This window comes from Grus americana, chromosome 8 (genome assembly GCF_028858705.1).
Source record: "Grus americana isolate bGruAme1 chromosome 8, bGruAme1.mat, whole genome shotgun sequence".
Taxonomy (NCBI): Eukaryota; Metazoa; Chordata; class Aves; order Gruiformes; family Gruidae; genus Grus; species Grus americana.
In genome coordinates, this window is record NC_072859.1 from 3,175,323 (window position 1) to 3,189,381 (window position 14,059).

Below are 14,059 nucleotides of genomic sequence, written 5' to 3' on the forward strand. Positions count from 1 at the left end.
CACTTGAGCTGACGATTAAGCTGGACAAATGAAAATGTTTACCTGTTTTCTTAAGTAACAGATTTTCATAAAGTCCATGCTCTTCTTTCACACGGTATTACAATTATGACATTTGTGCATACACACACAAATTTTTTATCTTGGAGTGATTTTCCCCATTGTTATAATATTTACCCCCCATATCAATGTAACTGAAGATGTATTATGCATTTTAATTCTTTATTCTCTGAATCTAAAAGCACTTTTGGTACAGTCAGTTCTGTCTGTACCTGCAGTAGCTTTGTGAGTGCCTTATTTTATTGCTTCAAGTCTTTCATAAAATAAGACACACCAAAAAAAAAAGATATCAGAAAAGACATAATAGTTAACAGAAAGACTTTTGGAAACGGCAGAATTATTTTGAGTCTTTTAATGCCAAATATCATTAAAATGTCATTATTTTCGCATTGGTATGAGCCTGCTGCCCTGACTGTTATAAATTTTAGTGAAACTTTCCATGCAATTTCAATTTTCAAATTAAGAAACCTCAAAGTTTTCCATTCACTTTTCAAGCAGTTATAGGATCAGCTCTTGCATTAACAGTGTTCCTTCCTGCATTAGCAACATTCCTCCAGCAGCAGTTCAGCACTGCCAGAAGACTGTAACTACAAATACTTCTAAGGCTGCATTTTGTTCATTATAGTGTATATACATATTGGCATCAAAGATCTTTTATATGAATGATTTAATGAACTACAACTGAGTGCCTCAGAGACCTGTTCCATAAAGATATGGAGCAGATCAAGCATTCCATCCAGGAGAGGGCACAGATGCAGAAAGGAGTAAGTTAGTGTATCGTTAAACAGAGACATCAACCTGAAACTTGTGAGTAAAACACAAGTTTGACATCTGCTGGCTGCAAACTCGTGTAAAGGATATGACTGAGTGGGGTAGAAACCACATCATTGATAAGAGATCATTTCAAGGAAGCATCTGCTGTCTTTTTAGCAATGTGAAAGTTCAACATGACAAGTGTATGGTAACTATCTTTATGTATGTATCACTTTTCCTGCTGTGAGATTCTGGGACTGTTACAAGAAGTGCTTGATATGAACACACTCAGCTTGTTTCAAGATTTCAGTTTGACTTCGAAACTGCAATTTCAGTGTTCACTTTGGAAAGTCACTCAAAGATAGGCGAGTGAACTTTATAGCTGAAAGCCAGCATTCAGCAAGCTCCTGAGCCACTCCGCTCTCCTGCCATGGAAAGGGCAGCTCTGCTCCCATTTCCCTTCCCCTCCTTCCCCTGCACCTACTTCTCTACTTATACATGGGTTTACCCTTCCCTTGAGCCAGCTGACAGCAGAGAACTCATCTTTTGCACTGAACTGGTTTTCTGCCAATTCAAGCAAGGTCAATGCCAATCGCATTGATTTGATAGCTGGTACAAGGGATGCAGCAGGAACACGGGAATAAAGTGGGAAGGAGGGAGCAGGAGCCTTTGGCAACAGTGTGCTGTTGAGTGGCACAGATCATTTCACCACAACCTAGATCTTGCAGGCTACGTTCTGAAGACTCTCTTCCAATCAACATCACTGATGCACACTAGTTTAAGATGTGAATATCCGAAATTGCCGACTTATCCCTCTATTTATACTGGTGAAAAGGGAAAAGGAGTTATTTGGTAACTAGAATTGTACCCAAAAAAAATTGTACAGTAAGGGAGAAAGTTAGACACATGATGTTACTTTTGTAGACTACATATCAGCTTGATAATCAGTGTGTGCAAAAACTTACATGGAATCGTTAACTACAGGCACTTTGATGAAACACTTTGAACAGGCAAGTCCTTCAGAACAATACTCTACAACATCATACCCATGAAGTCATTAGGAGCCCATATTCCATTTTGATTTACAACTGAGCAACTACACTCAAAAGCCATGACATGCTTTCAAAAATCTAACTTGAATCTTTCCAATTGCATTCAAATAAGTTTCTGAACAAATTTGCTCTAACCATGCTCACCATTTCTTTAAGGAATTAAAGATAACTCTAATGCTGTGTGCTTATTTAGACTAACTTCTAATAGGATCCATTATACGAGACACTATATATTATACAAGGCAGTATACATGGAAGATCTAAAGCTACTTACCACAATGTGTTGATAAGGATCTATGACGGACATTTTTGCCTCAATTTTTATTCAAGACAACTGTCAAATGTCTATTTCAATTCTACACAGAAGAGGCTTCCCAGTTTTTCAAAGCAGAGTTCAGTACAACAGCTCCTTTAACTATTAAATAAATAAAAATAAAAAATAATTAAAATTCTTATGTTCCTTTTAAACTACATTTTGTAACAGAGCACTTCAGGAACTTATGTTCCTCCACTTCAGGAAGGTTCCCACAATTCATTTGTTTACCAAGAACTTAATTTCATATAAGCTATAGAGGTATAGATATTTACTTGCCTGAACTAGACAAATTTCTTGTACTTACTTCCTCCACTTCAGGGTAAGAGCATGAACCAAATATCTTGAACTCCAGTCATCCAAGTGTTTCTAGCAGCTCTACAGATAAATAACAGAATAATTATATTTATCCATTACATACATTCAAATGTATATGCTTGCATGCATTACAATCCTAGTTTAAAAAAATAAATAATGAAGTCAGTGTTTAGTTAATGGTCTTTTTACTGTAGTGACAAATTCTTGGTTCCCATGCTTTGCTTCTATGTTAAGATGCTCACATGGCCAGGACAGGACAGAAACTAAGTTCCTTTTTGTATCCTCCTCCCTGCACAAGGTGAGCTACACGGATATGTCCTGCACTCCCACCAAGGGACATGAATTTTAGAACTGAAAAGCCAGTTGGAGAGCACAAGCACAAGTCAGCCACTTGCACCAGACAACCCTTTGTAGTAAGGGTCTGTTTAGCCATTTTAACACAGCTTTTCATACCACCTTAACTTTGAAAGCTTTTTCCACAAACAGCAAGTTCCCAAAGTCACACCTTACCAGAATTTAATCCACAGCAATAGAACAGGAGAGTTCATTTGGCAGCTGCTCATTTAACCACAAACAAGCAGCAATAGTGCCCTCTGTAAACCTGGGAAGGGAATTCCAGCTGAAGCTGGCTCCCTGGACAGCCCAGGTGTCTGGAGATTCACAAGAGGCTCTGATGGGCAAACTGCAAACCAGCTGGTAGGATTTAAACAGGTTCTTCATAGGCCCCTGTTTTCTGAATGCTTTGTGAAGATTTCTACTGAAATCAGGGGCCACCAGAGGCCTTAAACTTCAGAACTGTTTCCCACCATCAAAATAAAAGTATATTAAGAGAGGTTATTTCTTTCTACATCTCTAAAAACACCAGGATTTCTCAGATTCAGCTGGACCACGGTCAGACCTGAACCATAAGCAGAAGCTTCAGAATGAAAAGAAAAAAAAGCACCACGTGGAGCTTGGTCTCAAGGAAATGATTCCTAATCCTCAATTTTGAAAGGGCAGAATAAGCCCTAAAGAACGATTTATGTCACTCCCAAAACCCTTGTTCTTGAGCAACTATGTGCAGGCATTTCCATAAAAATTTTGTTTCATTAAGATAACTAGAACATTACGATATCCCTTCTTTAATCTTGTCAGCCCTAACAATAGCTTGAGGCTTGAAATTACTCTGGTTCTATTTATTTGTTTTTATCTAAGGAAGTCTGAGTAAGACAGACTAACACACATCCAGTTCGGTTTTCATTCAAGGAAGCTCAATGCCAGGGCAACAGGAACAAGCCATCTTTATCATAGAAAGCAAGCAGCTTTTCAGACTTAAAGGAAAATCTCTAACACAAACCCACCATTATTTCTTCTACACCAATAATAAAAGCAAAGACTTATTTTTATTAAAATTCTATCAGCCAAATTCAGCAGCGGCACAAACAGGCAGATGGGAGGAAGTAATGTGTTCATAGACATATGGTATAGCTGGTTTGTTATACTAAAGTTTATTTTACCTTGTGTCCTACTTACAGTAGGACATTGGAGAACCTTGGTAAACAAGCCCTGCTGTATCAGTTTTTGAGGAACTGTTACAAAGCTCAAAGGCAATCAAGGGAAGGGAACAGTGAGGGCTATCCAATCACTGTAACAATGGGGAAATCTGCAAGTCATAAACCAGAAAATACACTGTTTCCTCTACAAGTTACCATGCTTGTTTTGAGAAGATACACAAAACCAAGCTGAGGATACTGCTCTGTCTGTGGAAATAAGAAAATGGGTTAGGCCTAGGATGAGAAGCCTGGTTCGAGTTATTTGTCTAGCATATTAGAGGCAGAGTTCCAGTTCTCTAGATCATCACTCAACTGGTCGACTGGCTTAGACATTACATCATCCTCTTTTCTCCTATAACCCCCTGCCTCATTTCAACATCTGCAGGAAACACGTTTGTGATCCTGCAAACAACAGTCTCTTTGACTATATAGCCGTAATGAATCCCTGAGCACCATCTGTCCTCCATATTGGATGATGCAAGGGTCACGCAGACAGACAAATATGCGATCACGTAATTAACAACTGTATCAAACACACATGCACAAACTGTGAGCTGAAGACATACAGGCGGATTCTCTGAATAGGGAGAAAAGGGCCAGGGAGCAAGCAGACCCTGATGTGAGGCGCAAAGCCTTATATCCTAGTTTTCCATGCAGCTCTGACCAACAGCAGGACAGATCCCAGCCCTAGTCATGGTGGCATCACTCCAAATTGGAACTTTGGGTTTGCTGTTTTAAACAGAGTCTTTCAGGATGTGCTAAACAGAGGCAGGTACCCAAAGACAGGCATCGAGTGCCATTTCAGATACGTGAGCGTGCCTGAGGCACCCTGGGGCTGGCAGATGGACAGGTATCGGTGCCTCAAAGAATGTTTACTTCAAACATCTGCATTAAATAGAGCTGTGATACCAAAATAATCTCACTTAACACTGTCACTATGCACTGTCCATCCCACAAAGCCTAATGTAAAATCATCAACTCATTAAGGACTGTATCACAAGCGCATACAAAGAACTGAACTCTAGGTGAAGCTGGTGGCGGGCCAACCCTTGACAGATTGCAGGGGAAGTAGTGCCTCTCAGCAGATCTTCAAGGACACTTTAACAGTATTAACATGTATTGTTTTGTTTCCCTGCTATCTGGTGGTATTGCAGTGTCTGTGAACTGTGCTGTTCCCAGGGCTGATAGCATTCCTTCCCAAAGGACTAGGAAAGCACCTCACCGGCAGCACCACTGCAACACAAGCATAAATTCTGTCAGTTCATACGGTATCACCAAATTAACTAAGCTGGCCCAACTGATTAACTTATTTCTTGGTGTTTTATTGACAAATGTCCAAGTTTACAAAACACCATAGCAAACACAAGCTGTTGAACAGGCCACAGTTCAGGTTGGTCATGTAGTACAGAGACAGCTTTCTGCTAAGTTCCTAAATCTCATTTTCACCTGAAAGTGAACTCTACTTTTGTCAGCCCAAGAGCATTTAACTGAGGCACAGTTTCAGACATCAAAAGTAAAAAGCTATTAGTGGATAGGTGTTTTGCTGTTTAAATCAAGACTCTTAGCTCATTTTCACTCGAGGTGACAGACTGAAATGGATAAGGGATTATCATCTCTAAAGACCGACAATATCAGAGCAATTCCACAAAAAGAAGTTACACACACACGCACACACGGAGATGATTATTACTGGAATGTTTTCATTCTCAGTGTTGATCCAGTAAATTCCTACAGATAATTCAGTTTTACAGGATATGTCGAGAACAAAGAATGAGAACAATAATGAGATTTCTCCCATTTCATGCTGAGTATGAGCTTACTCCACAGTTAGTCTCACTGAGTGGAAAAGCTCTGAAAATAAGTAAAGCACAACACAGTAGAAGTACCACCACCAGAATACGTCCTCAAGATTGTAAGAAAAATCATAAGAGGGAGATTGTTTATAATCAAGCTGGCCATTTCCTCTTAAAAATCAAAGAAACAGACAATTAAAAAAAAATTGAATAAGTGCAACTCACCAGTACAGTCATTAATGTTCAATCTAATATGATAAGAGTAAGATAAGTACAGAATAAGCTAAGTATTGACTCAGGCTTTCAGTATGAATGTCAGCATCCATTTTTATCAAGTGAGATTACAGTGTTTTACTTGGTTACAGATTGATCCTGTGATTGTATAATAGAAATAACAAATAATCTCTTTCTACATGATTTTGCCTAGCATCCTGGAAAAATCACCGTAATGTTATTTCTTAATTTAGGTCTTCCCACCTCCAGCTTGTTTTTCCAGCAAGAAGGCCAAAAACCAAAAGAAGAATGTGAAAAATCTGATGGAAGTTCCGTGAAAAAGAACTATTAGGATATATAAAAGTGTAAGAACACTTACAGTACACTAGTCAAGTCCATCTATTATTTAAATCATTTCAAGATGATGGTCTATGCAGGCTCTTTACTATATGCACACTGCCATTAAGAAAAAGCAAGATTTAAAAATGCCCAGCATTTCTGTACATTAGGATTTCAGAATTTAGTTACTCCACAAATAAACTTTTTTATGGCTGACAGTTATTTGTTTAAGGATATTCTTATTTTTGAAAGCCCAACTTAAGGCAGCAGAGAACAAAAACCTCACACTTCAAGATAACAGGTGCCCCAAGTACCCAGCATGTTTGAGCTATCCAGCCAGGCTCTCCAAAATGGAAACACTCAGTACCAGCAGCAGCTTTAAAAGTGTTGCCAAAAATGCAAACACTTAAATAATAACTTCTAAGATTAAATAATATACATCTCAAGTGCAACACCTGACTGGACAGAGTTCAATTTACCCCTTTAAAACTTAGGTGAAGGGAAGGAAAGAAAGAAAACCTCCCCTGCAATTTCATTTTTACCCAGACCTTTGACAAAACTTTGTTTCCTCTGCTGTGCTGCAGTTTTGCTGGTAAAGAGCTGTTGCCTGCCAAAACTTCCAGGAACCCCCTTTAAGAAGCCTCACTGGTACTGTCGAAAGAAGAGCTGCTGAATGTTTCAAGGCACTAGATTTAGACTCAAAAGATCTCAGTCCAAATCCCTCACTCTCCCCTGGTGACAACAGGGATGTCATCCAACTTCTAAATACTTCCGGGCCAACAGCTTTTAAAGATTTTATTAAAATAAGGAGAGTTTGGTTCTTACATATCTAACTTACCTATGCCTTCATTCCTTCTTTTGCTTCCCTGCTGTAAAATAGGGATCATTTAAAATAAAAAAACTTTAGGGAAAATATTAGAATACATTTTTATTTAAGTATTTATGTTTGACTTTTTGGGGAAGAGACAAGTATGCAAAGCTGACCGATACTCTCAGGCTTCAATCACAGATGGCAATCCTTCTGCAGTTATGCAGTGGTTACACACAAAAGAACCACAATAATAGCTAAAAATGCAAGGAAATTAACAGCTGGCTTCTGTTCAGGTAACACATGTCAACAATAAAACAAATCTAGCTGAAAGTTAGGCAAACATTTCCTTTAAATCTCTTTTTCAATCATTTTTCAATTCAGTTAGTATCCAGAGCAAGTTATCCAAACTGCTCTCTGTTGTTTTTTTTCTGAATTTCCTGGCATTTCAGTGCAAACTGTTAACGCCAGCCAGCACACACAGGCTACCGTCATGTTGGCACTGCAGGGATGGAGAAAGGACTGCATAGAAAAGGTGTGTTTTGTCATCTTACACTCATCGTGTCTGTAAAACATGACTCAACATTACAGCTTTCATGTCCTGGTTTTGGACTACTACTCAAAATATGAGCTCTGGTCACTGTCTGTAACAAAGGGGACAATTGTGCTGCACTTCCTTTGGTCTATACGGTCATAAAGTGTATGACAAAGTAAGAGTGACTCAAGGAAATTTGTCAAGACTTTCTAGTAAAAGTAGTCATGAACAGACTTCTGACGCTGAGAGTTTTCAGCCTCTTAAACGATGTGAGTAAAATTTATATCGAAATATTTTACGGCTATTGCCAAACAAGAGTTTAAGTCATACGAATGTATGTTTTACACACAAACACAGACACAAAGGCAAATATAGGCATTCCTACTGCATATGTTATATTCTTGAGGGAAGACACTAAGTGGTGAACTTATACTATGAAAGATGTCTTTGCATTTTTAATATACAAGTAATTTCATAACCAACTGATTTAATAAATAAATGCTAGACCTGGCAGGAAAGCCCAACTGCCCTATCCATTTTCTTGAGAAGTCTGCAGCTGGACACTTTTGCAACAGAAAGCACATCAATATCAGCATTCTTCATCTTGTACCTAACACCCAGCTTCCACACAATGCCAAACAGCCTGGGGCAAAGCCTGCCTGACCCCACACAGCCAAGCCTCCAGCCAGAGAGGCCATCAGTCCAGGATCTGAGCAGTTACAAAAAAGCTCCCGAGTTACTGGCTCATGTTTGAAGCCAAACTTCTATCAGCAGTGCAGAGAAAGCATTTACTCAAGGGTTTTGATTTTCTCTACAAATTCAAGTAGGACTTAGCTGCAGCTCCTCCACAGCCCTCTTGTCCCAGCAGGAGAGGGTAAGCAGCAAGTGATCCTCCTGCTGAGCAACTCCACAAAGACGTGGCACATTATTCTGACCATTCTTGAGCTTCCTCTTTCTGTGCCATGCCTCTCCCCACTTTGCTGGAGCTTTCTCTGTCCCCAGCCACCTCTGCTATCCACACTGAAGCTGACAAGTGCCTGTGCCTGCTCTTTTCCCGGGGCTATGGTGGCAGTGTAAAAACAGCCTCAATTTTCTCTTCTACCGTTTCGGCTGAGTTCAGCGTAACATCAGCAAAAGCACCAAGCTGCTGCAAGAGCTCTAGTGCAATCTCTCTGCTGGTTGAGGAAGAAAGCTTTGAACTGGGTGACAGTTGTCCAGAAATGAAGCAAGCATCTCAAGCGCTACTGGTAACAACACAGCCAAACCCTGAGAGGATGAGGGGAAGGATCTAAGCCCCTATTAATGGATGCACATTACCAACTAAGGCTTTAGAGATGGGTTAAACCTGAAAATAATATTTTCGTTTAATACAATTATCGGACAATTTTCTGTTTGTCGTAAGTAAAGTGATGTATTAAACATTACTGTAATCTGATTCTACCAGTACCTAGCTACACCAGTGGTTAGACAAAACAACACAAAACTAAAAAAAAAAAAAAAAAAACACAAACAAAACAAAAAACCCAGTAACTGCTACCTACCCAGACCTTAAATGTGGCCTTCAGGAATGTGACAGAAACAATCTAATTCACTAAGGAGTCACAAACGATGACTCAAAAAGTAAATGGACAGCAATCAAAGTCTGGAAGAAACCCCAAATTTACATGTTCCCTTGTTAAAACAGCTTTGCAAAATTAGGGACATAAGAGGGATTTTCATGCTCTTCTGAGACATAGAGGATTGGTCAGCCAGAGAAAGTTCAACAAAGCTTAGATGAACTATGACTACTCTCTTACCAAACTGCCTAAGCTTTTAATTTAACTATTTCTTAAGGCACCGAGGGCTTACTACCTCCCTTGCCAACTCAAACTTTCTCTCAGCGTATTAAAACACCGTTTGATGTGCCTGCTCTGTGCTGAAAGGGAAATGACTGCCACATATTACAGGCCAGAGGAATACACAGTGGAGATGTTCAAATACTTTTCAACAAGAGGTTTTGTTCAGAAAATGTCAATTTGTCAAAGCAAAAAGCTGTCATTAGAGAACTACATCAGTTTTAACAAAACTCTTTTTGTGATAGTTTTGGTCTGTCTCATCCCCAATGTTTGTTCTTTCCCTGGCCCTTCATTTATGCATAGCAGGTGATGCCAAGAAGCAGGACCGTCCCACAACCATATATTCTGCTCTAGTACGCAAAAAATTCAGAGTCTAATTCTTCACCTGAATGATGCAGAAAGCAGGTTGGGCACTGCTCTCCTCCTGCACACACCAGACTGTTAGCCAGCAGTGCCCCGCTCTGCTCAGCAGTCATTTTTCTGAGCTTCTTTCAGAAACATCTGTACAGCCTCATAGCTGATCATAGACAGACATAGTAAAATAGTAATTTTAAAGAGAAGGAACGGGAGGGAGAAACCAGGCTTGGTTCATACGAACCTCCTTACTTTGCATTCACTGGTGAAAGAAGTTTTACAAGCAATAAAACCTGTTTTCCTTCTGCCTTAGCCATATCAAACATTTTTTCCATGCTTGCCTTATTTCAATTACAAGAGATAATCCTCAAAAGCACACAGAAGATAAGGAGAAGAAAAAAAAAAAAAAACACACAAACACAACCACACACACATACTACACACCTTAATTTTTTTTTCAGACAATACCTGAAAAATTACAGTGAATAAAATTCACCATAATTGTAGTGGCCATTTTTTCACAACACTGGATTTGAGAGTGGAAAGTCTCTAAGGTGAGACTATGAGACACGCTTTCAGGTTTTTATACATAATTTTGATTCAGATTTGTCTTAGTGACTAGGAAGAAGCTATTTAATTTCTCTATATCAAACACACCCTTATAAAAATTACAACTATGTCCACCAGGCCACAGAAGAGTTGAAGAGCTCATTAAATTTATTAATTTGGGATCCTTGGACAAAAAGGAATGCAAGTATAAAAAGCAAAATAATACTTAGAAGTAGGTCATAGTTAAGTGTAATCAGTCATTTACCAGGAAGGTTTGTGTGCTATTCAAAGCAGAAAATACCAGAGAAATGCAACATGTTGGTAGATTTTGCAATTAGTCGAGTACTGGTTTTCATTACTGTCAGCACAGACATTACACCAACTTCCTATAGGAACCTCGAACTGCCTGCTAATAAAAAAATGAGTCTGCAAGTATCATTGCTGAACACACACAAACCCAGGGAAAAAAAAAAAAAGGATGCAAGAAAAGCTAGGACTTGCTTCCTAGCATCTTCCTCTCAGATGTTGTACAAGCTGCTATTCTTGTTTGTCTTGAGGTTTTTCACTAGTGCTGTCCTTGATTCAGAGTTCCGGGGTTTTGGTCACGTGAGGCAAAACTATTTTTCCACATAAGGTGACAGTCCAAAAACACCATAGTTGTAAAAGCTTAGCAGATTCATGCCTTTATCAAAAGATAAAGGGGAATTGCGCTTAGTGCCATGGTTAGAAACTCATTATCTATTCTCTTTGGATTAGGAAGAAAAAAGGATTCAAACAAAAAACAGCAGCATAAGAATAGTTAGCTTCATATTTTATTGAAATTGCTTAGGTCAAGTTATCATCATTATTACAGATGTTCATTTTAAAAGTTTTGTACTAATGAAACTTTTAAGCATAGAAGTGCCTCAGAAGTGTATTATCTTTCACAATTCCCCATTATAAGTTATTTTTAAAAGATGGTACACAAGGGTAATGACCAGAAAATTTCTAATTAGTTACATTCCAAGGGTCTACACATTCACCCTCTCCCCAAAATTATTTGTAGTTCTGTAGGGTTTGGTTTTTTTCTAACAGGACCGCAATGTCCAGCAGCAGCTGCTGATTTTGCATAGAGTTAGACTTTTGCATGCTGAGCACAAAGGCACAGTTTTTCTGACAGAGCATGCAAAGTAATGGTTCAGGCCACAGCGAGAGCCTCTCCATGTCTGGTACAACAATTATCCATTGAGTGTTGTTTGTTTTCCCACTGACGTTAAAGGGGTTTGGAACAGGTCAAAATGAATACTGTATTTGGGAGCATTTATTTTTAGCATCCATTGACAATGCAGTAAGTTAAATGCCTGAGAAATACAGTTCCAGTAGTTAAACCCCATTTACAATCTATATCCTGGAGACACAGACATGGTAACAGGGAGGAAAAAACCCACAACAAATAAGAACAACCAAACACACACCAAAACCCCACAGTTAACCTACAAAGCTTTCCAAAAGCCAGATCTTTCTGTATAACAGTCTGGCCAATGAAATGGCCAGACAGGATGAAACAGCCCATTACATATGCATTCACTGTGCTGCTTACACCATGAATCCATCTACCCCAACATTCCACTTAATCAGTCATCTTCATCATACATGTCTTAAAATGCAATCCTGGGGGCTGTGACTGCCACTTAGTACAATAAATACGCATTTGTACAGATCTTATTATAGTCTGTGTGTGTGTGTGTGCTAATAAATACAGAACTTTATAGTCAATGTAAATATAAAAGGATAATTTATTATAGAAGTGCACATTCCTACAGACCTTGGCTAAGGATATAAACACTGTTATAACCAACAATAGTAGTAAGAAAAAGAAATAAAAAGTTTAACTGATTTATGCTGAGATCATTTTTAAGGAAAATATTAGATAAATATCAAAGACGAGTCAGTTCAATGGCTTTACTATCGGATAACCGGAAAAAAACACAAGCATGACTGAGTCAAATCATGTATAATTCTGAACCTGTGTATGTGGAAGCTTTTGACCCTCCATTTTCCACCTCCTTCCTAAATCTGCATGTTTAAGGATGGAAGCCGGAATGATGGAGAGACAAGGATTCTTGTTTGCAGACAGCCTACTTTATATTTCAAAAACTTTTCACCACCTTAGCATGTTGAAAACATAACAGTGAGCAACATTAAATTCAGTAATTGAGCCTATAAATGTCTGCCAAAGTAATTTTGTTATCAACAGACAAAAAGCAGCACTATATTCTTTGCTCTCAGCCTTAGGATGCAGTTACCGATGCTACCACTCATTTGAAAGGAGTTGGCATCTCAAAACTTAAAAAGGATACTTGCCAACAGAGCTGTGCAGTCTGCGCAGGAGACTGGTGTGCTCAGAGACACAGACCCCAGAGGTAGGATTCACCTCACTTAACTTCAAATGATTACCATATAAAAATTTTCAACTGTGCTTAGCTAACAGAGAGCAAGAGGTACTCCTAGCACATAACTGATGTGGCCTGTTGGATAACTGCTTTAGGATCACATTAGTTTTATCCTGGAAGCACCTGCTTTTCCTCCAGGGATTACTCAAAGAGTCTGGGCAACTCGTACATCGGCTTCTACAGTGTGTGTATTTGTCAGTCCAGATCCCAAAAGCTTCCATCACTGCACACGCTGACAGTCTTGGAAGCCCCAGCACACAGCAAAAGCATGAGCTGGGATGGAAAGCATCATCTCAGCTACTGCCTTTCTGGAAGGGAAAACATATTGGGAGAAAAACTGCAGTGTCCACATCCCTGTCAACTGGCACAGGACCAACACAGGCTACAGAGTTATCACTGATGCCAGCCCATGGATTTCATTACGAACATTAGAGAAAATGGAAAATGAATAAAATCTGTATAGTGATGGCCCCATCATCTATCAACATACATCTGATATGGTGCCCTCTCCCCCTCTTTTTTAAAAAAAAAAAAAAAAAAAAAAAAAAAAACCACACAGAAAAAATCACATTCTATACAATACTTCCAAACTGAAGAACTAATTGATCTTTCTAAGGAAAGTCCACCAATTCTCTCTTGCAGTATTGCCACAGTATTTTCCATTTAAAAAAAAAATGAAACTAAAGTTTAAATGTTCATTAGTTACTTTTGCCACAATCGGTTTAAAAAAAAAAAAAAACTTCTCTGGAGCTCCTTAGTGCTTTGTTTGCTCCTGCTTTGTGGACCACTTTCACATGTCCAAGAGATCACCTCTGGTCCCTGTACTGTGAGCTGAGTAATGCTGCTCCAGATGTTGACACATAGGCTACTGGAAATTGGTACAGTCAGGAAATTTGTATCATTTTTCTGAGGTAAATAGTAAATGAAAGCCCTCAGGAAAGTCTGAATACCGAGGTGTTTGGGTTATTTGGTTGGGTTTTTTTTTTTAAAAAAAAAAGTTCTTTTGAAAGTATTATAACCTAGGGCAGTGATGAAATCATTTCCATTACTAAGACAGGTTCTGGGATTTGTTTTTCAGAAAGACAGTCATATCACTAAGGCATGTCAAACACACATGAGAAAGTTCATCACCTTTAGGAAGATGATAGCCAATTCTGCTGCCACTGCCCATGAAGT

The 14,059-nt window shown here is 38.9% G+C and overlaps 1 protein-coding gene across 6 annotated transcripts in view; it reads right to left on the reverse strand.

Moving 5' to 3' along the window:
* PLA2G4A (phospholipase A2 group IVA) overlaps positions 1–14,059 on the reverse strand; it is a 114,487-nt gene that overhangs the window by 68,186 nt on the left and 32,242 nt on the right. For all 6 annotated transcript variants that reach the window (XM_054834126.1, XM_054834128.1, XM_054834127.1 and 3 more), the window contains 2 exons: positions 2,455–2,553; positions 2,137–2,277 (listed from right to left, as the gene is read on the reverse strand). In XM_054834126.1, coding sequence (XP_054690101.1) covers positions 2,137–2,169 — 33 coding nt within the window. In that variant the 5' untranslated portion in view covers positions 2,170–2,277; positions 2,455–2,553. The remainder of the gene's footprint in view (positions 1–2,136; positions 2,278–2,454; positions 2,554–14,059) is intronic.